At 45.8% G+C, this 26,128-nt stretch overlaps 1 protein-coding gene and 2 long non-coding RNA genes across 5 annotated transcripts in view; 1 reads left to right on the top strand and 2 right to left on the bottom strand.

The window, feature by feature from the left end:
- Nucleotides 1-26,128, top strand: part of LOC148506531 (uncharacterized) — a 555,606-nt gene that overhangs the window by 59,461 nt on the left and 470,017 nt on the right. The window lies entirely within an intron of this gene.
- Nucleotides 1,198-13,386, bottom strand: LOC148506552 (uncharacterized). The gene is made up of 3 exons (XR_015869769.1): nt 12,008-13,386; nt 10,569-10,674; nt 1,198-3,670 (listed from the first exon to the last, which is right to left on the bottom strand). It is a non-coding gene; the product is annotated as an uncharacterized LOC148506552 (long non-coding RNA).
- Nucleotides 20,370-26,128, bottom strand: part of LOC148506551 (major histocompatibility complex class I-related protein 1-like) — a 91,224-nt gene continuing 85,465 nt past the window's right edge. Inside the window, exon 4 of the mRNA XM_088446500.1 lies at nt 20,370-20,650. Coding sequence (XP_088302626.1) covers nt 20,370-20,650 — 281 coding nt within the window. The remainder of the gene's footprint in view (nt 20,651-26,128) is intronic.

The following is a 26,128-nucleotide window of genomic DNA, read 5'->3' as shown; positions in this document are numbered from 1 at the left end:
CCGCTCTGCTGCGGTCCGCTGTCCCAGGGGGTAGTGGAAAGCGCAGGTTCAGTACCTGGCTCCACGCTGCAGCCAGTCCCCAGGGAGCCCCCTGCCTGGAGACTTAGGACCATGTGACCAGCGGGGACCCACCGCGGGACCCCGCTGCTTACCTTTGTCCCCCTTGGGTCCGGCCATGGTCCGGAACATCTGGGGTCACCGCTAGCTGTGACCCCAGATGCTCACCAGCATCCCCGGTTCGGTACCGGCGGGGGTGTAGGGAAGACAGCATGGACGTCAGGACTGACTGTCCATGCTGTACATCCAGATGTGCAGCCACAGCTGCACTGAAGAAAGCTTCAGGGGCTCTTCTAGCCCCCACTCCGACAGGTGCACCCGACGCCGGCCGGGCACCAAACTAAACTGAGGTGCCTTGGCCCGGGGGCGGGGTATAGGAGGGGGACCTAGTGCATCCTGGGAGGCTGAAAGCTTAACTCTTTGGTGCCCTGCGACTGACATCACACCTATACCCCAAGGTATCCTGTGGATACCCTATGGACCCTGAAGTAGAAAATATGCATTATTGTTTGACAAAGAAATTTAAATGGTTTTGTTCTATGGTGTATCAATAAAAAAGGTCAAAATATAAAAGTTGAGGCATTCAAAATAATGGTCACCCGAATATCTCCTTCTCACATGAGCGAAGTGAGATATAAATTACAGGTGCCAGCTGGCAGACCGACCTGGCAAACACAATTGAGTGTAAACCATCCAAAACAATACTGTCCATTCCAACATTGCCAAATGGAAAATTGGGACACACTGGGGAAGACCCTTTTACCCAGACAATGGCCCCTTCTAGTGAGGCCAGACTGTCCCATGAAAATAGTACAGTCGTACACATCTCTACATGTAGTGTCGGACTGGGGAATGAAGGGCCCATGGGGGTCTCGGCAGTGATAGGGGCCCATATTTAGCAGTATGGCCAGCCTCCAGAGGGGGTGTGGCTAGCCTCTATAGAGGTTTAATAAAAACACAGAAAAAAAACAGGCGCTAACCTGTTGGGCAATCTGAGCAAACACAGTAATTAACTGACAGCTGCCACCATATGTATGGAACTGGACACCCCCCAAAAATGTGAAAAATACAAGCATAACAGAATGAGGTGCTAGTCAGTTAAATAATTTATTATCAACATTAAAAAATATATTTGCATATATACACCCCTTATATTGGGTCAAAAACAGAGAGTAATAAAATACAGTGTAATGGTCACAGTTATAAAATCACAATTAATAAAAAAATTCCACCTTACAGTGAAGACAATATTACCAATTTGTACAATTTACTTAAACTCTCAAAGAAGGAAAAAATAAAAATAAATATAAATATATAATAGTTAGAGCAATGATTGAACAGTTGTGCTGAATATTACTAGTGGAAAGAAACAGATAATTGATGCTGTTTGTACGCAGTAATAATTGATCATATGATCCTTAATTAATCCTCAGGTTGATATTTCAATCCTATGATGTCACTGTGTACTTTTTGTCATCCGAAGATCGTTATTATATCCCCTTTTGATTATGTGGTGTCCAAAAGCACTGAATCTGGTATGATTGCAAATAAGTTACATTTAGCACATTCCATCCAAAGATACTCACAGTAACAAATCAGTTCTTTGCTAGTAGGAATGGGCTAGCATATAGCAACAATATTTTGTTTAAATGAATCGAGAGAGTTACTTTGTATTATAAAGAGCAAACTGTAAAATGTACAGAGATACATAGGGAGAGTTTTGGGCTTTTTAGAATAGCATGCATGCAAGAAAATGCCCCTTTTATAAAGCTCTATCCCTTAGGGCTTACCCCACCGGACCTTCCGTTCAGTGTATAACTTCTGTGTGGCTCGTGCTGCTCCTCACAGGAGCCGGTGTGAATGTAATCCACTTGTGATGACAGAATCTGGTTCACACGAAGAGGGATATTTGAAGGTCTCTCTGGCACTGAATACTACATTAATTAGTCCATTGCTTTATTGTAATTAAACCTTGTAACACAACCTTAAGCTAACTTATATAATAAAATAACCATACATACACCAGTGCATTGGTTTAAGGTCACGATATTTATTAATTGAATGACCATATTTTAATTCCTAAAAAGGTGGCAAAGAAGGCGCTACCAAACCCAGCTCCAGCCAATTAAAAACATAAAAATAGGGGGGGGGGCGACTAATACGGTCCCCCCCTGTATATATGTGTAACCCACGCTGCACAGGTCTCACCACCCTTTAATATGGCACAGTCCGGACGCTACCGCAAGGCAGTGCCAATTGTCCCGCCCGCATGAGTGAGATATACCAGCAGTCATTCAAAAGGGCAAGTGCCCCACAACGACCACTTACACCAGATGTGGCCGCTGGTTAGCAGCGCCTTCCCGCCTACTGTAGCATTTTATTATAATCCCTAAAAGACAAACAAATGTATAGCGAGGCTTTGGGTGGGAGGGTGGGGACTTGCAACTGAAAAGAGGCTGGGCTAAATTCAGACTGGCCCTTAAATACTCCTGTAATGTATACGCCCCCTTGAAAACTTCTAATTGGCTACCCAGCACCCATGCAAAACCAACTAACCCTGCCTAGCAACAGCTTACTTACACTAAATTACAAAAAATTAGGACTCTTAAATAGCCTCGCGCCTAATCAGCCCTCATCTAGTCTTCTCCGCCTTTGTACTGACTCAGCGGCTTCATCAGGAAGTAGGTTCAGCAAGTGTCTATAGAGGTTTGGCTAACCATTAGAGGGTGCATGGTCTGGGTCCCTTTAACAATATATTTATAATACTGCTAGTGAATGAAAGAGATTGTAACAGATTAATAACAGCAATGCATTGTAGAAAGTACACCATAGTCCTGTGCAGTATAATGTAACATATGTATAAAATTATAATTCAAGTGCACAGTCTGGAACCTGATCCCTAGAGGAGGGGCTGGGGCCCTCAGGCAGTGAGGCTCACCTTGGGTTTCCCCTGAACTCCTGTGGGCCAGACCGACCCAGTCTATATGCACCAGGCTCTGCATTGTATAAGCCAAATGTACATCAAATCTTCATCGCCTGCAGGTTTTTGCTAAAAGATATAAGAGCTATGCCTCCCAGCCGGGGTCTACGTATGCCTCTGCAGGTCTGCACGAGCCTTAGTTATTGTACTCAGCCTATGTTTTAGCCACTTCCTTCCCCTGTTCCGCATTTCCAGGCACCAGTGGCAGATACAGTATGTGCACGTCTATATTGGTGGATATGAGTGCACTCTCTTTGTGGTACAAGTTTGTCTGAGCTGCGCAAAATGTCGTAAACTCAACTAAGTTCACACTAACAGTGTCAGCAACCACAAAAGGACACTGTAAATGTACGCGGAGTGTGGCTGCGGGAAGTTGCATCACGCCATCCACCCTGTATTCAGGAAGTGTTCTGATGTCCATTTTGGTTATGTAGTATTTCAAGTAAGGACGTGTTTCTTGCAGCTTTCCAGCCTCCTGTCGTGAATCTGCCACAGTCAACTTCACATGGTGCAAGGAGTCATCAGTGACGGCTTAAGTGTCTCAGATGCATTGAACCAATGGTATTCGATGATGTCATTGCGGATACCTGGCTCAACTTCAAGAGGAAATGATGCTTGTACTGCCGTGCTGGGCTGTCAGATAAATAGAAAGAGGTACAGGCTTACACTCTTTGAATTGTTGCTGGAGCAGAGGGACAGTGGATAAGACAGATACATTTATCTATACAGAAAAAAACCAAAAAATAAAGCAGCTATTGGCGCTTGAAAAGAGACACATTATATCAATATTTCACCTTACGCAGCTGTTCAAAAAATGGTTGCAAACCAGTAAGAGAGAAAACAAATTAAAATAGAAGAACAGCGCTGTGAAAAGTGAAAAATGTACCCGTAAATGAAAACATTAAATATAATTTATTTAAACACATACGCAAAAAAAACCTACAGAAGACAACAAATGCATATATGATGTAACATTTCAAATTGTATCGATACACAATGGCATGTAACACTATCAATGAATGTCTAAAATGCAACAATAGTAACAATATAAATATATAGATTTATGTCTCCCGCTGCCAACGGGGTTATATCTGGAAAACGAGAGCGGAGGGGGCCTGCACTAAGGGCCTGATTCAGACCCGTTCGCTAAGCCGCGAACACTCGCTATGGGTGATAGTCGCCCGTCTGCGCATGCGTATAAGTTGCAGTGCGCATGCACCAGCCAGTCATTGCGATCGGGAATCGTGTGCTCGTAGCACAAAGACTGGATGCTACATTGAGTGACAGAGTCATTTGTGGGAGGTAACAAGGGAAGGTGGTTGTGAACGGGGGAGTGGTCTGGGCATCAAAACTGAGTTTTTTGGGTGTGCATAATTAGCATGGAGGCATCATTGTACACGTCACTTGGTTGTATTTTGGTCAGCAGTGATTGCAGTGCTTGCGGTGGGTAGGGTCTACCGCAAGCACTGCGTGCAGCTCCGATGGCTCTCGATGTTACTGATTATTCATACACTTCCTGGAGCTGACGTGTGCTAAGAGGGAAAAGTGGGCGTCTTTATACCGGCGTGCGATCACTCTGCCATCGCTTTCTAATACATAGAGGGCGTCCTTACACTACACAGTGCGATCGCTGCATTTGCATACCCGGCCCCTTTCGGCTGCGAGAGAGCGCAGCTTAGCGTCTGGGTCTGAATCAGGCCCCGAGTCTCCACACAGGCCCCCTCCTCAAAATGCCCCTGACAAAAAAACAATACCAGCAGCAAAGTCTTTGTAGGATGAAGTATATAAATCCAGCACTGTACTGTGGAGATATTGTCCAAAAGCACTAATGCGTTTATTCCTGTAGGGGGATTTCTTCAGAGGGGTGTCAGAAGAAATCCCATATGAGAAGAAACGCGTTAGAGCTTTTAGTGGCGGATTTATATAGTTCATCCTACAAAGACTCTGCTGCTGGTATTGCATTCTTGTCCGCCACCCGCTATTTCTCACTGGACAGGTTTTCCAGATATACCTCATTTACAGCGGGACACATCAGCAGCTCGCCGTTTCCTCTGCTGCCCACTCCACTCACATGGAGGCAGAGAGCAGGAGATCTGGGAAGCCGGGCAGCACTGCACTCTGACAGCTTCATTGTGCTGCTCCACTAATCATCTGCCGCCCACTCCCCCTGCTGATTATTAAGAACTAGAGAGAACGTGGAGCCGAGCAGCATCCTGTGTTAGCTGGTTTACCGGGGAGACTGCCTGACCAGTAGAGGACTACAGTTACCAGCAGGTGATCAAGACTAGACGCCGTTTTACAGCTATATTAGTGGCCCACATATGAGGTAACACCATATATACCAACAGTGGAGGTTTACCAATATTGCGATGGCCATTGCATTAGAACATTGCACTATATGATTATGCTCCCTGCAGTGGACATGTATATATATTAATTTTAAGCTCATATGGAATTGGCCTGTGGGCTTATCATCGGTGACTATATTCAGAGATATCTTCAGCTGGACCCAGCTGTGAGGAAGTATTTAGTCATGTTAACGTTATCTATTTATATGCCGGAGCTGTGGAAATTCTAAATATTTATATTGTTACTATAGTTGCATTTTAGACATTCATTGATACTGTTACATGCCCCAGTGTATCAATACAATTTTAATGTTGTGTCTTGTATGCATTTGTTGTCTTCTGTAGGTTTTTTGCTTGTGTTTAAATAAATTATATTTAACGTTTACTAAATCATTGTGTGTGTATGCAGCTTTAAGCTGCATACACACAATGATTTTGTAAATGAACGATTTTAGTAAATGATTTTCGTTAATTTTTTCAAGGGAAAAAAGAATGAAAATCGTTTACTAAAATCGTTCATTTACTAAATGTAATGAACAATTTTTTTGAACTACAAACGATTTTTGCATATTCCCTTAATGAAAATCATTGAGTTGGTCAGTCTGACTGAACTACAAACTACAAACGTGAACACGCATGAACAATAATAGTTCATCATTTTAACTTTGAAAGTGAATGATTTTTTCAACGATTGAACGATAAACGATATCATTAACGATAATCGTTCAAAAAATCGTTGTGTGTGTATGCACCTTTAGGGGTAAGTTTACTAAAGTGAGACTTTTTAGAAGTGAGTTTTAGAAGAGATTTTGCCCAGAGCAACCAATCAGATTCTACTTTACATTTAACTAGCACCTTCTAGAAGATAATAGCTAGAATCTGATTGGCTGCTATGGGCAACATCTCTTCTAAAACTCACTTCCAAAAACTCTCACTTTAGTAAATTCACCCCATATACTGCCAGGCTTAAGTTATTAGCAATAAAATGTGATTATGGACCACTCACAAGTGAGCTCATCAGGGACAGGATTGTTTGTGGGACTTACAGTGATGTAGCACGTGCGCACTGGCTGCGTGAGAAGGGGATAACAATAGAGACTGCCATACACATCAGCATGCTGAGCGAGCAGTCTAACAAAAGTGCCCAAGAGAGTCTGATGTACGCGCCCTCCAGCATCGCACCCAGCAATCAGTACACTGTGTGATTTGTGATGGTTGCCATTCCTGTGAGCATCATAAATGTCTTGTATTTAATAAATGCTGCAATCTTTGCGGGAAAATGTATAACTATAGAGACTGGTGCAGATCAAAGCCTAGAAACAGAAACAGGCATCCTCATGTTACAGACTCCAGCAGCCCACAGCATCGGATTACCATTGTGCAGTCAGCGACGGAAACTACGCCAGATGACAGCTTCTATTTTGAAAGTATTGATCTTAAGGGCTCAATCCTATTAGCCGTGAAGGGGGCAAGTTGCCACTGCAACGGCATAGACCCGCTGGCAACGGCACCTCAAACTTCCCCCTCGTGGTCTGATATGACCCCGGATCTATGGGGCTGCGAACACTAATCTGCAGTCCAGAGGTACCATAAGTGTGGCACTCAGCTCACTTAGGGCTCTATTTACTACAATCTGCATATTGAATGCGGATTGTAGTGTGATATTACCGAGTGAATTCGCATTGTGAATTCAGGCAATATCACAGGGATTTACTATAAATCCCTTGCAGGGACAGAGCTTGCGATAAAGCTCTGTCCCTGCGGATCCCATCCGCACTCTAGTCGCGGTATTTTCTGAAAAAAATATGCGACTAAGAGCCCGCGCATGCGCCGTCCCACAGTCGCTGCTACCCCCCACCGACGCTAAGCCCCACCCCCCGCGATCGCGGACCCTCCCCTCCCTTCATTACACTTACCTGCATCCTCCTGGCCTCCGGTGATCTTCTCCGGGCTTCCCGATCAGGTGATCTCCCATACTGCACTGGGACCCGATCACCTGATGACCAGGCCCCAGTGCACTGTGGGAGACCAGCTGACCGGAGAGGAGCCATCACCGGAGGTCCGATCACCGGTCCCTGGATTCAGGTAAGTAAAAAAAAAATGTTTCACATTTTTTTTTTCTTTTTTTTTACAGCAATCAGCTTGCGGTCTGTTTAGACCACATAGCTGATTACTGGTACCGGCTCCCGCCTCTGCTCTCCCCGTTAGAGCAGAGTGGGAAGACCGGTAAGACCCTGGATAACGCCACCTCCAGGTGGCGTTATTATCACAGGGCTTCCCCCGGTATTTTTTTACAATTTATTTTTAGTAACTCTGGTCGGATCACATTTCCCATTACAATTATGGGAAATGCGATCTGCTTTACTAAAAATAAGTGATACTAGGGGTTGGAGTAGAATTTTACTAATTCTACTCCAATTGCCCTGTAATAACTACAGGTGAAACTAAAATAATGTGAAAAGGGTGTGAAAACACCCTTTTTCACTTTATTTTAGTAAAAATAATGTTAATAAATAGAGCCCTTACTCATGGGATTCAGTGGCAAACTCAGGATTTCTAGAGGGGGGTTTCCAAATGCTTGATTTTAGAGTGAGTGTGGCCAGTCCATGAAGAGAGTAGAATTAGCACTTAACCAGCTTTAATATGCGTCACACAAAGTGTATTGTGTGTCATAATTCCAGCATATACAGGACCAGCGATCACAGTAAGCCATTAGATGCGGCAGTATGGCCATCCTGCCTGAGCTGAATGTTTTTATTTTAGATGTGGGCACCATTCCAGAGTATTAGAACAAGTCCGGGAGTCTGGGATTAATCTAGCACTGCCCTGGACATATATGTACATATTGGGCTCTATAGCAGCACATCCCTAATGGTGAATGTTTTCCAGATCTCCTAGTTGATGCACAGGTTATTTATTACTAGCTGATACATGTTAAAAGATCCACAGGTGGTGCTAATTATTTCATTTGTGATACTGAGAAGAACATGCAGCACTTGTAAAATTCTATTATATTACTATTTATATTGTGGTGATGGAGTGGGCTGGGGAGGGGGGTTTCCAGGCAGATGGAAACTCCCCCCTGCGTTTGCCTATGGGATTGAGCCCTAAGACTGACAAAGGTGAAATATTTTCACCATAACAGAAAGAGAGACACACAACGTAGGTGAATTGCTCCCACCAACAGTGTCTGCCCCAGACATGTACCGCTTGCCATGAGAGACAAGGTAATAGCAGAACTCAACCGTATGACAGCACTAGTCCCCTGTGTGATGATTGAAGAGGACATCCATATTTGGTGATGCACCATGGAGGAACACAATATGCACCTCCAAAGAATCCATGAGATCAATATGAAGCTAAAACCTGACATCTGCCACTTTAGAATATCTAAAGTTCCGTAAGAGGGTCACTTCCTGGCCTTTCAGGATTTCTAGCCAGTCCTAACCAAAACCCTGTCTATCCAACAAATGCCCACCCATGGACAAGCTTACTGGGCAAGACCAACTACCTGTCTAAATTTATGCCGCACTACAGTGCAGTCACTGCTCCAGCCTGCCAGCTCCTGCATAATGACCCTGAGTGGTGTTGGATGGATTGGCCAGATGCAGCGGTCTCTCTAGTCCATGCTGACCAGCAGCCCTGTACTCCAGTATTTTGATGTTCATCGCCCAGGTCTCATTCCTGCGGATTCCTCTCAGCACCATTCAGGTGCTGTGTGCATGCATTGCATTTGCAATTGGGCCCTCACTGAGGCAGAGTCATAGTATGCCCAAATTTAAAAAAGAAAACTGTTGGCATTTCCTGTAAAAAAAAATTATAAATTCACTTATTGACAGCCATGTTGGTTGAAACTGACCATCAACCTCTGTGCAAACCCCTACACTCTGCCTCTGCCAGGGTCCAATGTTTCATGCTCAAGCTCCAGTGTTGCCACTTGTGTACAAACGTGGAGAGGGAAATCCATGTAGTGCCCTGTTGCTGGTGCACCTCCCAGACTCTGATGTCACTGATAGTGATGATCTCGTTATTATGGAATTTGATATATTGTCTTCCGGTGGTTTGGAGCAGCTCTGTGATGCCACGCTCAATGATGACCTCCGCCAATATCTGCCCCCTATAATTCTCACTTGCTGCTCTTCATTGCCCAGGGAATTGCTTTGTGACCCGAAGTCATTTGTGATGAACTGACACCTTCCAATGGCATTCTCCTGCGAGGTCAGTGGTTTGCGATCCCTCATGCCTTGTAGAATTTCTGCAGAGCTTCTACACACACAGTTCACCAAGGTCACCTTGGGTGTGAAGCCAATAAGCGCCGGACTAAAGATGCCCTGTTTTGGCCCATGATGTTGACTGATAATGAGCAGGTTTCAGCTGCTTGTGCTCCCTCTTTACACCAAAGAAACGTTTTCTCTGCATGAAGTTCCCGATCTTCCTTGATCCACTAATGCTACAGACATTTTTGATTGGAGGGAGAAGGATCACTTGGTGTTAGTTGATTGATACTAGTTCGAGATGGATTATCTACCCAACCTTACAAGTACTACAGTCATCAAAAAGATAAAAAAGTCCCTTATGTGCATGGCATACCACGATAGCACCGACTGCCATGCCATTCATGAGTAGTGAGTTCCAGACCTTCACAAGTCAATAGGACCCTACACACACCCCCGGCAGCCCTCGCTGTGCTACTAAGTAATCTTACACATGAAGGCGAAGGGATGAACGGCATAGACAGGTGGACATTCGCATTAACGTAAGGTAGTAACCAGACTGCCCCAGCCGAGATGCTTCTGACTTAGTATCAGCCCCAATATGTCTTATATATTCATACCGGAATGGTAATACACCAAAGAATAGTGTTCATAATTCATAGTGACATAAACATCTGGATGTATTTATAATCAGAGCAGATTGGCCCATGACACACCTCAGTTATATTGAATCTACAGTGTCAATTATCCTTCTAAATTCTGTGGTAACTCCTAACATGCTAATTAAATGAAAACTCGTGTTCCTACAGTGTATGTACATGTAACACCCCCTGACTGCAATGGCACATAATCACTCGATCCTCATTAGAACTGCAGTAGCGTCCATCTCTGAATCAGGTCCTACGACGCTGACTCCGGCCCCTTAGGGGCGTTAAACAATAAGTAGTGCGCCATTGTGCATCCTCTCACCTCAGTCTCTGGTGCAGTGCCTACACCCAAGTCTTCTTCTGCAGCTTTTTGACGGATGTGGATCATCAGAAGACAATTTGGGTGATTCAATGTTCTCAGCAGGAGCCTCCTCAAGTAGACACAATGTTTACTTTAAAAACAATCTCTGTATATTTACTGCCAGGGGGGTAGGGAAAAGGGTAAGTGAATGATAGAGGTCTGCAAGTGGTATAACTAAAGGGGTCATGACTATGAATACATATTTAACAACTGATTATACAAGGGCAGCAATAAATGACAATTTAAAAAAATAAAAAAACATTCTGTGAGAATCTACTGTAGACCTCTGCACATCCCATCACACTGAACATACTCATGCTAGTATCTATGGCTAACTAATAGAATAGAATATTTCTGTATGCTACAAAAAAGCATATAAATAAGTCACAAGAGGCAAAACGAGTTGATAAAATGACATCAGGGACTTCCGATCACCACCACTGCTGCTAAACTGCATTGCTGACTCTACTCACCGTGTCCGAACCCACGCCCAATGATGGGCACCCCCACTGCCTAACCTTTTTTTATTCTACCTGCTCGCCATCTTTCTATGGAACCCACGATCCGTCATCCCCAGGGGATTCCACGCAGCTGTCAGGATTCCATCTAACTTCAGCCACTGCCCCTCTGGTAAATTATTATTATTCCCTGAATCAACTTGTCCCTTATTAGACTATTGTTCATTTTTATATGCTTTTTTTTCATTATTCCATACCAATTTATTATTGTTATGTGGTAATTAAAATTCATTTCTATTTCAATGGCGGTTTCTCTGCTTTTCTGTGTAGTCGCGGATTGAATGTAATATCCAGTTATATAGCGCTATGTCTTTTTCTTTTTTGCACTATTGTACATAATTACTGAGGAGAGGTTCTCATTAAGGAACCTATTCATTATCACTACTGGGCCTGATTCTGAATCGTATGCAGAGTGGGGGCGAAAATCCGGACGACCGCAGCAACCAAAGTTAGTACTGTATATTAATGCAGCGATCCACTTAACCACAGGCCCAACTGTCATCATTATCATTAATATCAGCACATACACCTTCCCCATGCTGGGCGCAAGAGATCCGTCTGACACAGGCGTCTCCTCGCCATACAAATTGCTCAGAATGGCGCGGAACTCTGACTATACGCCAACGGCACTGTCACCAAACGGTTATTTTGTGTGCATTCGCAAAGTAGCCTAAATGCAGAGATCCGCCCAACTTGAATCAGCTTGTTCAGAGGAGTCTGCACTGTGGTAACCAAGTATAAAGGGGCTACAAGACATTTCCATAATGCAAAGTAATAAATCCCATTCATGTTTTACCCCCAGCTATATATATATATATATACATACATACATACATACACACACACACACACACACACACACACAGTAAATTCTGTACTCACCTGACGCACTTTTAGGTATAATACCATCATAAGTATGATTGGGATTGTGATTGTGAAGAGTACGGCAGCAAGATAAACCCCAATATGGCTTCTGTTCGTTTTGGAAACTATTAGGAGATGGTGTAGTGCTAATGGTAAGGAAAAAAAAAGATAAATGAAAGGAACAGTATTAGGGGTGTATTTACTAAAGGTCGATTTTAATCGATTTAAAATCCATCAAAATCGATAATCGATTTTGTGTTTCTGGCTAAATCACACATTTACTAACAGACAATTTTTGATTTAGCTTTTTACGTATTAGTAAATGTGTGATTTAGCTCCAGAAACAAAACATCGATGATGATCGATCGTGATCAATTTTCAATCGATTAAAATTGACCATTAGCAAACATATCTCTAAGGCTCATACACTCAGGCATCCATTGTAGGTGTTCAATACGCATTGTTGGAGCCTGTTAATTTGTTAGTCGTCCTTCAACGCTGGCATTAATGTAAGGGAATGGGGACACACACACACGCTTTCTGACAGGCAAAAATGTCGGCATTACCTGTAGCGCCAAAAAATAGCAGCTCTTACTACGTTATAATGTATTCCCATGGATGTGCTCAGGGCCTGATTCAACAAAGGAAGCAAAGGTGATTACGCACGCAATTGAGCGATTGTTTTGAGCGATTACGCACTGTGATTACGGACGCACATAGGAATCCATCACAGAGTGAGTGACAGGTGCCAGCATTTGGGGGTGGAGACGAGAGGGTGGTCTGGGAAACGTAGGCGTGTCTGTCCGTATAACGCCATTACATGGGCATAAATTAGCCACTACGAGGGCATACACAGCTCTGCATGTCTGAAGAGTTCCCATGGCTGCAGCAGATTAGACCAGCCGCAAGGGCAAGATGGCCGCTGTTGTGTGGAGATGTTAGCGATATATACGCAGGTATGCATCGTCGCACTAAGGTAAAAAGGCAGCAGTGGGCATCCATATGCTCGGGTGATCTTTGCTAACATCAGCATATTTTCACAGCTGCGTTGCATACGAAATCGCAGCTACGATCGCATTAGCGTCCCCCTCTGAATCAGGCCCTCAGTACAGAGGGCCTGGGGAGCTTATTCAGACCCGGTCGTTAGCTCTAAGAGCTCGCAACCGGGTCAATGTTGCTCCAGTGCACATGCGCATGATGGAGCCGGCTCCGTCATGCGCATGCGCGAGACCCGGCTAACGACGGGTGATCCGTCATTAGAGGTCTCGTAGCAGACGGGGCAAGCTGTCGATGTTGAGTGACAGCTCGCTCCATTTGCTGGGCGGGCCAGGGGCGTGCCCGGCCAAACGGAGGCGTTCCTGTTGGAACGCTTGCCGTTTGGGGGCCGCCCCACTGACATCATCAGTGATGTCTGTGGGGAGCTTCCTGCTCAAACAGAGCAGGAAGCTCCCTGGGGCTTAAGGTTGACGAGACCCTACCTTAGGGTCTTGTCGTAAGCCCCGATGGTCGCGATTGGCTTGACCATCTCGACCATCACCTTTAGCGGTCGTACGAGCTGTGGGTGTTAACCCACAGCCTAATGACCGACATGGAGGCGGCCGTTCAGGATGCAAGCGGCCGCCCTGTTTCAGAACGACCGCTTGCATCCTACGACCGCCTCTGAATGAGGCTCTGAGTCAGCACGGATCACAATTGCAACCGCGTAGGCAGACAGTCGATTGTTGCGTACTGCGCATGCACACCACTGCGATCACACTGCAAGCACACAGGTATCCATCACAGAGTCAGTGACAGGCCGTGAGCGTTTGAGGATGGTGACGGGGGAGTGGTCAGAGTAACGCAGGCGTGCCTGACCGTTTGAACACCGTTGCATGGGGCGTGCATAAATTAGCCACTGCGACGGCATACGCAGCTTGTGTACTCACTGCGTGCGATGAGACAGGTGAGAGCTGCTGTAATTGTGCGTGACGGGCCGATGTTCCTCAATGTCACCGATGTGACAGGACTGCGAAGTATTACGGATGTGAGAAAGCGGTAATGGGCGTCTCTATGCTGGCTGAGCGGTGGCAGACATTAGCTTATTATCACAGTGGCACTGGGGGTGTTTACGGAGCTGCAATGTCAATAGTGATACGTGCTGCTGAATCAGGGCCAGAGGTCATTGTGCTGTAATAAAGGCTTTGAGAACACACTTCTAACACTCCCACAAGCAAATTACATAGTGCCAGGTTTTGTCTACGTTTTTTGAAATTTATAGGGTGCGTAACGCATTGTAAAGAACGGTCCATTAGTTGTGAGACTAGTTATATGTCCACTGCACCTATAGCAGCCAGACCATTACGTCTCATATTACTGCTATACTCTCTGTAGTGTAATACAGTCCGTTTCCTCTCCAATATGGAATTCTGGGCTGATTCAGAGCCGGACGCTCTTTTAGAGCGCTCGCTCTGAATCAGTGCCCGCCTATTGTATTTTTAGAGCGGCCTCCTGGCCGCTCGCATAGTTGTGGGTGACCACTCACAGCTAGTGCGAGCGGCCAGGATGATGGTCGCGATGGTCAAGACCATCGCGACCATCGGACTTGCGACGAGACCCTTGTGGTAGGGTCTCATTGCCGCATGTCCCAGTGGACTTCTTGCTCTTACACCCACTGACATCACTTGTGATGTTAGTGGGACTGGCCCCAGATGGTAGGCGTTCCCATGGGAACGCCTCCGTCTGGGCAGCCACGCCACCGGCCCGCCCACCAAAGGGGGCGTGCTGTCACTCAACATCGACAGCATGCCCCCTTTGGTACGAGACCCAGAGCAACGGTTTGCCCATCGCTATCCGTGTCTCACGCATGCGCAAGATGGAGCCGGCTCCATCGTGCGCATGCGCACTGGGCCAACATCGACCCGCTTGAGAGCGCTCAGCGCTCGCGAGCGGGTCTGAATCAGGCCCTCTGTTTCTATACTACGGCTGATGTTTTCTTGCCATGATCTCATTAGAGAAAAAAAGTCTAAGGGTTCTATTTATTAACATTATATACTATATAAAAGTGAAAAATTGTCCTTCTGTCTGTCTATACAGTTAACAGTTTACAAGCCAAGATCGTGAAATTTTACATACGAGAGTATTAAAACACAGTGGAGGCAACTAAAAAAATTTAAAATCGAAATTAATTACTGTTCATTTTTAATTAATTAAAAAAACACATTTTTTGCATAGCATTCGCCCTCTACAGGTCAGGTACGGAATTATAAAAGGATTTAGCTTATCTACTATTTTTTCTTTTCTATCTCTACTATATAAAAGTGAACATTTTTCCTTCTGTCTTTCTATACAAATCCAGTTTACAATCCACAGTTTACAAGCCAAGATTGTGAAATTCTACATACGAGAGTATTAAAACACGGCCGAGGCAACTAAAGAAATTTGAAATCGAAATTACTGTTCATTTTTAATTAATTAAAAACTACAATTTTTGCATAGTATTCACCCTCTACAGGTCAGGTTCAGAATTAGAAAAGGATTTAGCTTATCTACTATTTTTTTCTTTTCTATCTCTACTATCTACTAAATAAAAGCGAAAATTTTTCCTTCTGTCCTTTTGTCTTTCTATATAAATCCACAGCTTACAAGCCAAGATCGTGAAATTTTACATACGAGCATATTAAAACATGGCCGAGGCAACTAAAAAAATGTGAAATTGAAATTAATTACTGTTAATTTTTAATTAAATAAAAAACACAATTTTTGCTGTATGCTCATTGTGGGGCCTCACGGCATATGGGTAGGGCCTCGGAGCATGTTTTGTTATGATTTTAATGTTTATTATTGAAGAGAGCATTAGCAGGCTTTCCCAGCATTCTCAGCTCCTTGGCTATACCAAATTACACAACAACATTGACTTCTTTCTTTGAACTGTGTCAAAATGATGACTTTGCAAGGACCCTGCTGTACTGTGAGCTGCCAAAATATTACACATGGGATGCTTCTCGAAAAGTTTTTATGCGCAGAAAACAGGGAGTCGCTGTAGATGGTCATCTTGGTATCAGAGCAATAGAAGCTCTTGGCTGTGTTTACACTGTACATCCAGGGCCGGCTGGCCCGTTATGCCAGGTACGCAGCTGCGTATGGCGCTAAGCTGTAAGGACACAGCCGGCATCACAATAAGTCACAGTGACTTATTATACTTTATGCCGCTGCGCTGCCCGCCGCCGCCAGTGCTGCAGCCGCGTCCTAAACACTGTTGGTGGGCGCCATGATGACCACCACTTCCCACTGTCCCTAAGAGCCTCCCACTGTCACCCAGAATGCCTGTGCGGCGCACCGCGTGCCATCATCGCGGCCGCGCTTGGCTTTCTGGGATGCAGGGGAGAAATTAAAGACATTGAGCAGCCTGCAAGACCGGGACACAGAGGAGCAGCCTTTGCCTGGAGGGAGGACGGACGGAAGAGTGGATGGCAGCGGCAGGAGCAGGAACCAGAGCGAGGATTCAGGTAAGTGTTTTTTTTTTATTACGTGTGTGTCTACGGGTATGCAATCGGGAAGCCAGTGCACGGAAGCCCGACAGCCAACTTCCCGACTGCTTTATACCGGCGACGGTTAAATGACAGCCGTGGGGGGGGGGTTAGGTTTAGGGCTCCCGGGGGGGACTTAGGGTTAGGCATCCCCCCTGGGAGGTTAGAGTTAGGCTAGGGGGAGGGAGGGTTAGGGTTAGGCACCCCCGGGGGGGGACTTAGGGTTAGGCACCCCCCAGGGGGATTTAGGCTTAGGCAGCGGGGAAGGGGGGATTAGGGTTAGGCACCCCTAAGGAGGGTTAGGTTAGCTCATACTTACCTGCAACGATCGGGATTTTCAGCCGTGTCGGCCTGCCGATGCCGGGATTTGAACCGCCAGACACAAGTTGTAAATCGTATGTATTCCATCTACGGGGGGGCGGCCACTACTAGGTGGGACTACTACTGGGGGCTACTACAAGGGGGGACTACTACTAGGGGGGGACTACTACTAGGGGCTACTACAAGGGGACGATGACTACTACTAAGGGCACTACAAGGGGGGACTACTACTAGGGGCACTACAAGGGGGGGACTACTACTAGGGGCACTACAAGGGGGGACTACTACTAGGGGGGACTACAACTAGGGGCACTACAAGGGGGTACTATATAAAGGGTAAGGATACTGAATTTGAACCTCTATACGCTCCTACCTATACCTTCTAAAACCTGCCTATAAACCTCTAAGATAGACGCTATTTGCATATGCAGTCATACAGTAAAATAAAGACTTTAGACCTTGAACATGTGTTTCCAAAGCACAAAGTATTATTCAAGTAAAAGTAAAGTCAGTTACACGCTGTGATCTAAGTACAATTTAGCGCAAAGAATTATACAGACCCAAGATAGTTATACATATGCACGCGCTCTGGACCAGATACCGGCATCAGCAAGAAACCTCCGTCAATCAGCAAGAAGACTCCAGACTGGGGTCACAACACACACATTTATACCCTCACAGAAACAGACAACACAATAGAGAAGTTTGTTGCTAATCCCATTGGTTCCCAGTGCGAGTGCATATGTTACAGGGCATTTAACAGGTCGATTCAAATGGACACAGTCCAGCCTCCGACAGCCTTTTGTCTCAGTTTTCCCGCCTCATGCAAACATTTATAAAAATACATTTTGGTGCTTTATATCTTGATGGTCCATAAGTTGAGAATGCATGATGCAATCTTCACACCGATGATACCGGGAAGCTGTTGAAAGAGTGCAGATCAGTATAATACCAAACATGACTTACTTATCATGTATTAAACCTTAGATACTAAAATAGTCTTTATTTCACAGCATTTGTAATAAATGAATAAAACTTGGATCTTATACTTTAAAACTATGGAACCTTTTATGTAAGTGTGCTTTATGTAAGTATTAGGGATTTGGGAAAAGACGTTAGTTAACTTCAGGCAGATGCGTGCGCAATAAGCTAATAAACAGCGTTTTCATACCAAGCCTTATGCATTCGCTAATATGCGACATGTTAACAGCGCAATTGTGTGTATTAATGTTTGTATGTGATATGGTAAAAGATACGATCGCCTAATGCTAATAGTAGCATCGCCATATGTACTTAAGTGTGAGTTTAGCTAAAATGGCGCTGAGCGGCCATTCGCAAAATGGCATCTTGCCGATCTCATTTAAAAAATGGTGTCTTGCGGCCATTCACAAGATGGCGTCGTATCGATCTTATTTTAAGCTAATCTTGTCTCAGCCAATTATCCAGCTTCGACAAGGGCAATACTGGGGGTACTGCATAGGGGGGGGGAACTACAACTGGGGCCACTGTTTAAAGGGCACTGCATAAGGGGTAACACTATTGGGGGCATGGCATGGAGGGACTACTACTGGGTGCACTATATAAGGGGCACTGCATAGGGGGTACCACTACTGGGGTCACTGCATAGGGGGGACTACTACTGGGGGCACTATATAAGGGGCTTACTACTGGGGACACAGGGGGCACTGCACAGGGGGGACCACTACTAGGGGGCACTGTATAAGGGGCACTGCATAGTGGGGATCACTACTGGGGGCGATACTGGAGTCCTCCATAAGGTGGACCTCTCCTGGGGCACAAGGGGCACTGCATATGGGGGACCACTACAGGGGGCACTTCATAGTGGGGACAACTACTGGGGGACTGCATAAGGGGGACCACTCCTGGGGCACAAGAGGTACTGAACGGGGGACAACTACTGGGGGCACTGTATAAGGGGCACTGCATAGGGGGATTACTACTGGGGGCGCTACTGGAGTACTGCATAAGGGGGACCTCTCCTGGGGCACAAGGGGCACTGCATAAGGGGGACCACTACAGGGGGCACTGCATAGTGGGGACTGCATAAGGGGGACCACTCCTGGGGCACAAGGGGTACAACTACTGGTGGCACTGTCTAAGGGGTACTGCATAGGGGGGGATCACTACTGGGGCCTGCACAGGGGGGACAACTACTGGGGGCAATGTATAAGGGGCACTACTTGGGGTCTGCATAAGAGGGACCACTACTGGGGGGCACTGCATACTGGGGGTACTGTATAAGGGGCACTACTGTGGGGACTGCATTAAGGTGCATATGGAATGGAAAGGACTTCCCAGAGTGACGAGAAAGGGGTGTGTGTCATGGTTATGGCTTTTTCCATGAGACCAAGGCCTCTTAATTTGTTTGGGCACGTGCAACAATATGCCTGGGGGCACCAAAAAAAATATACTCGCTTACCAAATAATTTGGGCTAGGGCCGACCCTGTGTACATCCAGCAAATTTTGAATGCGTTACAGGTCCTACTTCCAGCAAAGACCTTAGGACTGTTGATGGGGAAGTTTGTCACACTTTTTGTGAGGCCTGCCTAAGGAGAGGTTTGTTGGAGGATCATGTGTAAACAAACATTCTTAAAATCCCTAAATTTACTAAAGGGCAATTGAGTAGTATTCGTAAAATTCTACTCCAAGCCCTAATTATCACATATTTTTAGTAATCAGATTGCATTTCCCATAATTGATGATGGGAAATGCGATCTGCTTGATATTTACTAAAAATAAAATGTGAAAAAATACCGGGGGAAGCCCTGTGATAATAACGCCACCTGGAAGTGGCATTATCCAGGCTTTCCCCCGGTTACCGGGCTCCTGCTCTGCTCTAACAGGCAGAGCAGAGCCCAGAGCAGGCCCCAGTGATCAGCTGTGTGGTCTAAACAGATCAAATGTTGTTCACTGCAAAAAATAAAAAAAATAAAAATAAAAATAACTTACCTGAGCCCAGGGACCGTAGATCGGGGCTCCGGTGATGTCCTACGTTGCTCTGGTCAGCTGGCCTCCCATCCTGCACTGTGACCCAGTCAGCTGACCGGGTCACAGTGCAGGATGGGAGACCAGCTGACTGGAGCCATGGAGGACATTACCGGAGCCCTGATCACCGGAGGTAAGTGAAATTAAGGGGGGGTCGCAGGGAGAAGGGGGTCGCGGCGGCCAGTCGGCTCATGCGCGGGCACCTTGTCACTGTTTTTTACGAAAAATACAGGGATTAGGCTGCGATAAAGCTCTGTCCCTGCAAGGGATTTTTAGTAAATCCCTGTGATATTGCCTGAATTCGCAAAGCGAAATCGAAAATATTACACTACAATCTGTATTCTAAATGCGAATTGTAGTAAATAGAGCCCTATATCACAATGTAGACAGAATGTATATTGTTAAATCAGAGGAGGACTGCGATCTCTTCATTTAATTTGTAAAGTTTTTCTTTTAATTCAGTTTGCTGATAGGGTGTCATTACTCGTAACTTTATTAGTATCACTTCAATTTACATGCCGGCCACAGACTTGTTACTGTTTAGCTGCTACTCACTCAATTTCTCACTGAGTGTCTTCTCCAGGCTGCTGTGATCCACATGACAGGAGTAATGCTCCTCCTCCCCGACCGCAACTTCTATGCTGACTGTTATCTGATAGGTGCCGTCAGGATGGGGGAGGATCCGATTGACCTCATCTGAGAGAACCTCTTCTTGTTCATTCTTCATCCACCACACATTCACAGCTTGGGGATAAAACCCGTACACCAAGCAGTGAAGCTTTGTTGTCCTGTCTGACTGGTGACCTGAGACCTTCATCTGTGGGCAAACTGACAAATATAACATAAAAAATATAGGGAAAACATTATTGGTTCAATGCTTCAGAACATGGGCTCCCTGGGTAACCATAACTAAACTGCTTTAGAACATGGGGCCACTGGGTTACCATAACTAAACTGCTTTAGAACATGGGGCCCCCGGGGTTACCTTAACTAAACTGCTTCAGAACATTAGCACTTTTCAGTGTCCTCACTGTCTGGAAGATATAGGAGAAATATCTGCAGGAACAAAACCGCAGACATACTCCCATGGTAATGCTAACAGCCAGCATACCCTGCACAGTCACTGCCGCCGCAGGTGCGGAGACATGTCTGCAGCGGACCCGGGCCACAGACATGCTCCCGTGGTAATGCTAAAGAGCTGGCACCACTACCTCCCACACACAGGACCTCATTCAGAACCGCTCACAAGCGCTGAGCGCTCGCAAGCAGGTCGATGTTTAGGCCGTGCGCACGTGCAGCAGCTGCACTGCGCGTGCGCAAGCCCCGAAGCAAGAGAGAAATTCTCTCACTCCGGAGCTCACTACAAAAAGGAGCTTGCCCGTTTTGTAGGCGTGGTGGGGGTGTTGTTTCACAAACGGAGGCGTTCCTTAAGGAATGCCTGCCGTTTTGTGGGCGGCCGCACTGACATCAGCAGTGATGTCAGTGGGGAGCTTCCTGCTCGATCAGAGCAGGAAGCTCCCTGGGGCTTGCGGTTGCCGAGACCCAACCTTAGGGTCTCCTCGCAAGCCCCGATGGTCTTGACCATCTCAACCATCAACCTGGTCGGTCGCTAAAGCTGTGGGTGGTAACCCACAGCTTAGATAGTGACCAGGAGGCCGCACTTCAAAATAGAAATGGCCGCCCACATTCAGAACACTGTTAATGGTAATTGGTGGCGGCGGGGACTGTACGAAATTGCAAATGACCTATTTGTCCACCTACCACGGGCATGGACTTTTGCATTTGTTGCATTTATTTGTCTCAGGCTGGCTGCATTTGTAGGAAAGAAGTGTGTGTGTGTGTGTGTCTGTGTAGGCTGTGTCAGCATGTGTGTTTCTGTGTCAACGCATGTGTATCAGTGTCAACGCGTGTGTATCTGTGTCAGCGTGTGTGTATCTGTGCCAGCGTGTGTGTATCTGTGCCAGCGTGTGTGTATCTGTGCCAGCGTGTGTGTATCTGTGCCAGCGTGTGTGTATCTGTGCCAGCGTGTGTGTATCTGTGCCAGCGTGTGCAGGGGCTGGCTGGCAACTTTCAGCCTGGGGTGGCAAAACAAGCAAGTGGCCCTGGTGTTGAGAACGGGGAGTAGAGGTTGCACGAACACAATAGCCCTCACAGAAGAAAAAATAAAACACAATTGTCCCTACAGGAAAAAAGCCTCAAACTCAATGGCCCTCACAGGAAAAAATATAAAACACAATCATTGCCCATGCCGCCCTACAGAAATCTGACCTGACCTGCCAGACTCACACAGCAGAACTACTAGTTGCCGCCACTTGAACTTGCAGGCGCTGAAGAGCGGAATAGAGAGAGGAGCTCCCAGTCTCCCCCTTGCCCTCAGCCACGGGCAGCACCGACTAAGTCACTGCAGATCACAATGCACAGTACCAAGCCCTGGAAAGAGTTAAAGTGAATGAAGATAAAGTACCAACCAATCAGCTCCTGTCAGTCTGTAAAATGACAGGAGCTGATTGGCTGGTACTGTATCTCCATCCACTTTATCTCTCTCTAAGGCTTAGTACACAGACCTCTAAGGCTTAGGGCCTGATTCCGAGCCGGACGCTCTGAACGAGCGGCCGCTCTGAATCAAGGCGTTTTTTTTTTTATTAGTGTGGCCTCTTGGACGCTCGCATAGCTGTGGGTTACCACCCACAGCTTATGCGAGCGTCCATGATGATGGTCTCAATGGTCAAGACCATCGCGACCATCGGGCTTGCGACGAGACCCTTGCGGTAGGGTCTCGTCTGCCGCAAGCCCTGGAGTGCTTTTGGCTCTATCAGAGCCAAAAGCACTCCCACTGACATCACTAGTGATGTCAGTGGGGCCGGCCCCAGACGGTTGACGCCCCCCGGCATGCCCACCAAAGGGGGCGTGCTGTCACTCACCATTGACAGCACGCCCCCTTTGGTGGGAGACCCGGAGCGACGGCTTGGCCGTCGCTATCCGGGTCTCGCGCAAGCGCATGATGGAGCAGCCTCCGCCGTGCGCATGTGCACTTGCCCAACATCGACCCGCTTGCGAGCGCTCACACACACGTGTCCTGTCCTATGCACTGGTGGTGTCTTGAAAAAGACTGCATTTTTGCAGTGGAAACATCGACCTTCTTGACTATTGCACCAATGCTGTGACAAGTAAAGTAGGTGTTTTAACACTATGAAGAGAAGTTCTGGTGAGTGACCTCTGCTTTTGTGCAACTACTTTGGATGTGGATTTGGTGTTCATTGAGCACCGATGAGGCGTCACCCCAGGCAAAGCCGCCTGACTGATATATACAGCGTGTGCTGGCTGTCATTTGTGTGTATATATATACACACATACAGTCAGGTGAATAAATATTGGGACATTGACAGAATTTTCATATTTTGGCCTCTATTCACCACCACAATGGCTTTGAAATGAAACAATCAGGATGTACTTTAACTGCAGACTTTCAGATTTAATTTGAGGGTAATTACATCCAAATCAGGTGAACGGTGTAGGAATTACAACGGTTTCTATATTTGCCTCCCACTTTTTAAGGGGCCAAAAGTAATGGGACTATCAACTCAAAAGCTATTTCATGGACAGGTGTGGGCTATTCCCTCATTATTTCATCATCAATTAAGCAGGTAAAAGGTCTGGAGTTGATTCTAGGTGTGACATTTGCATTTGGAATCAGTTGCTGTCAACTCTCAATATGAGATCCAAAGAGCTGTCACTATCAGTGACGCAAGCCATCATTAGGCTGAAAAATCAAAACAAACCCATCAGAGAGATAGCAAAAACATTAGGTGTGGCCAAATCAACTGTTTGGAACATTCTTAAAAAGAAAGAACGCACAGGAGAGCTCAGCAACACAAAAAGACCCGGAAGACCACAGAAAACAACTGTGGTGGATGACAGAAGAATTATTTCCCTGGTGAAGAAAAACCCCTTCACAACAGTTGGCCAAATCAAGAACACTCTCCAGGAGGTAGGTGTATATGTGTCAAAGTCAACAATCAAGAGAAGACTTCACAAGAGTGAATATAGAGGGTTCACCACAAGATGTAAACCATTGGTGAGCCACAAAAACAGGAAGACCAGATTAGAGTTTGTCAAACATCTAAAAAAGCCATTACAGTTCTGAAACAACATCCTATGGACAGATGAGACAAAGATCAACTTGTACCAGAGTGATGGGAAGAGAAGAGTATGGAGACGGAAAGGAACTGCTCATGATTCAAAACATACCACCTCATCAGTGAAGCATGGTGGTGGTAGTGTCATGGCGTGGGCATGTATGGCTGCTAATGGAACTAGTTCCCTTGTATTTATTGATGATGTGACTGCTGACAAAAGGAGCAGAATGAATTCTGAAGTGTTTCGGGCAATATTATATGCTCATATTCAGTCAAATGCTTCAGAACTCATTGGACGGCGCTTCACAGTTCAGATGGACAATGACATGAAGCATACTGCAAAAGCAACCAAAGAGTTTAAGGCTAAAAAGTGGAATGTTATGCAATGGCCAAGTCAATCCCCTGACCTGAATCCGATTGAGCATGCATTTCACTTGATGAAGACAAAACTGAAGGGAAAATGCCCCAAGAACAAGCAGGAACTGAAGACATTTGCAGTAGAGGCCTGGCAGAGCATCACCAGGGATAAAACCCAGCGTCTGGTGATGTCTATGCGTTCCAGACTTCAGGCTGTAATTGCCTGCAAAAGATTTGCAACAAAGTATTAAAAAGTGAAAGTTAGATTTAGGATTGTTTAGTTTGTCCCATTACTTTTGGCCCCTTAAAAAGTGGGAGGCGCATATAGAAACCGTTGTAATTCCTACACCGTTCACCTGATTTGGATGTAATTACCCTCAAATTAAATCTGAAAGTCTGCAGTTAAAGCACATCTTGTTTGTTTCATTTCAAAGCCATTGTGGTGGTGAATAGAGGACAAAATATGAAAATTCTGTCAATATTCCAATATTTATGCACCTGACTGTATATATATATAATAAATATATATATATATATACACACACACACACACACACACACACTAGAGTTAATGTCTGGCGTTGCCTGGCTTTCTTTTTCATTTTTTTAAACTTTCTCTCTTCTCTCTCCACCCACGTTTCTCCCAACTTTTCCCATCTTTCACTTCCCACTCTGTGGGCCTCATTCAGAGTTGGGAATAGAGACAGAGATAGCACTTAACTGTGTACCTGGATAAACCATATCGCAATGCAAGAGGTGTTAATTCCTTTTTTTTTTTTTGCATGTAGGTAAATACTGGCTGCTTTTGTATGTAGCCCACAAATACTGCACAGCTTTATTATTACACTGCACTTTAGATGTCAGTTTGGACACCTCCCTCCCAAATCTAAATCTCTCTGCACATTTTAAATCTGCCCCACCTGCAGTGCAGCCTGGTGTCACCAAGATGATCAGTTGAGAGAGAGATATCTCTATTCCCAACTCTGAATCAGGCCCTGTGTCTTCTCCATATCTCTCTTCTCCCTCCACTATTTCTTTCAGAACTTTGTCTCTCTCTCTTCAATCCCATCTTGGACTTTTTCCCCTCTTGCTCTCCTGCCCCTCTATGTCTGTCCTTCTTCCCGTTCTTCCCCTCTATGTCTGTCCTTGTTTCCGTTCTTCCCCTCTATGTCTGTCCTTGTTCCCGTTCCCCCTCTATGTCTGTCCTTGTTTCCGTTCTGCCCCTCTATGTCTGTCCTTGTTTCCGTTCTTCCCCTCTATGTCTGTCCTTGTTTCCGTTCTTCTCCTCTATGTCTGTCCTTGTTTCCGTTCTTCCCCTCTATGTCTGTCCTTGTTTCCGTTCTGCCCATCTTCCTGCTCGTTTTGTGTGTTGGAGAACATTTTACATTTTACAGTGTGTTACTTTTGCTGGGCATGCACTGCCAGACAAAATGCTGGTCAGACCGACAGACATTTATCTGGCAGCCTGTCACCCTGAAGATATCATGGGCATACACTGTAAGGCATCTCACAGTGTATTGGCCCCGATATCTGCGCTTTGCTCCTGGGGAGGAGACAATTCCCCGTTCCTTCGGCTGGCCATACACTGCCTGATGTGGCCGACATTTAACCTACAAAATATCACATTGGACGGGCATGCTGGATGGTCCGACATGCCCGACCGATCAATATTTTACTCTTGGTCGCCCGCACACACACTACAAGTATTAGGGCAATCCACTGATATCGGGTGGAACACCCCGATAATTGTATAGTAAATGTCCAGCATTAGAGTTAGGGCTAGGGTTAGTGTGTGATAGTAAAATAATTTTGG

This window comes from Taudactylus pleione, unplaced genomic scaffold (assembly GCF_031769625.1).
Source record: "Taudactylus pleione unplaced genomic scaffold, aTauple2 ptg000400l, whole genome shotgun sequence".
Taxonomy (NCBI): Eukaryota; Metazoa; Chordata; class Amphibia; order Anura; family Myobatrachidae; genus Taudactylus; species Taudactylus pleione.
The sequence above is the reverse complement of the archived record's forward strand: the minus strand, read 5'-3'. Positions and strand labels throughout refer to the sequence as shown.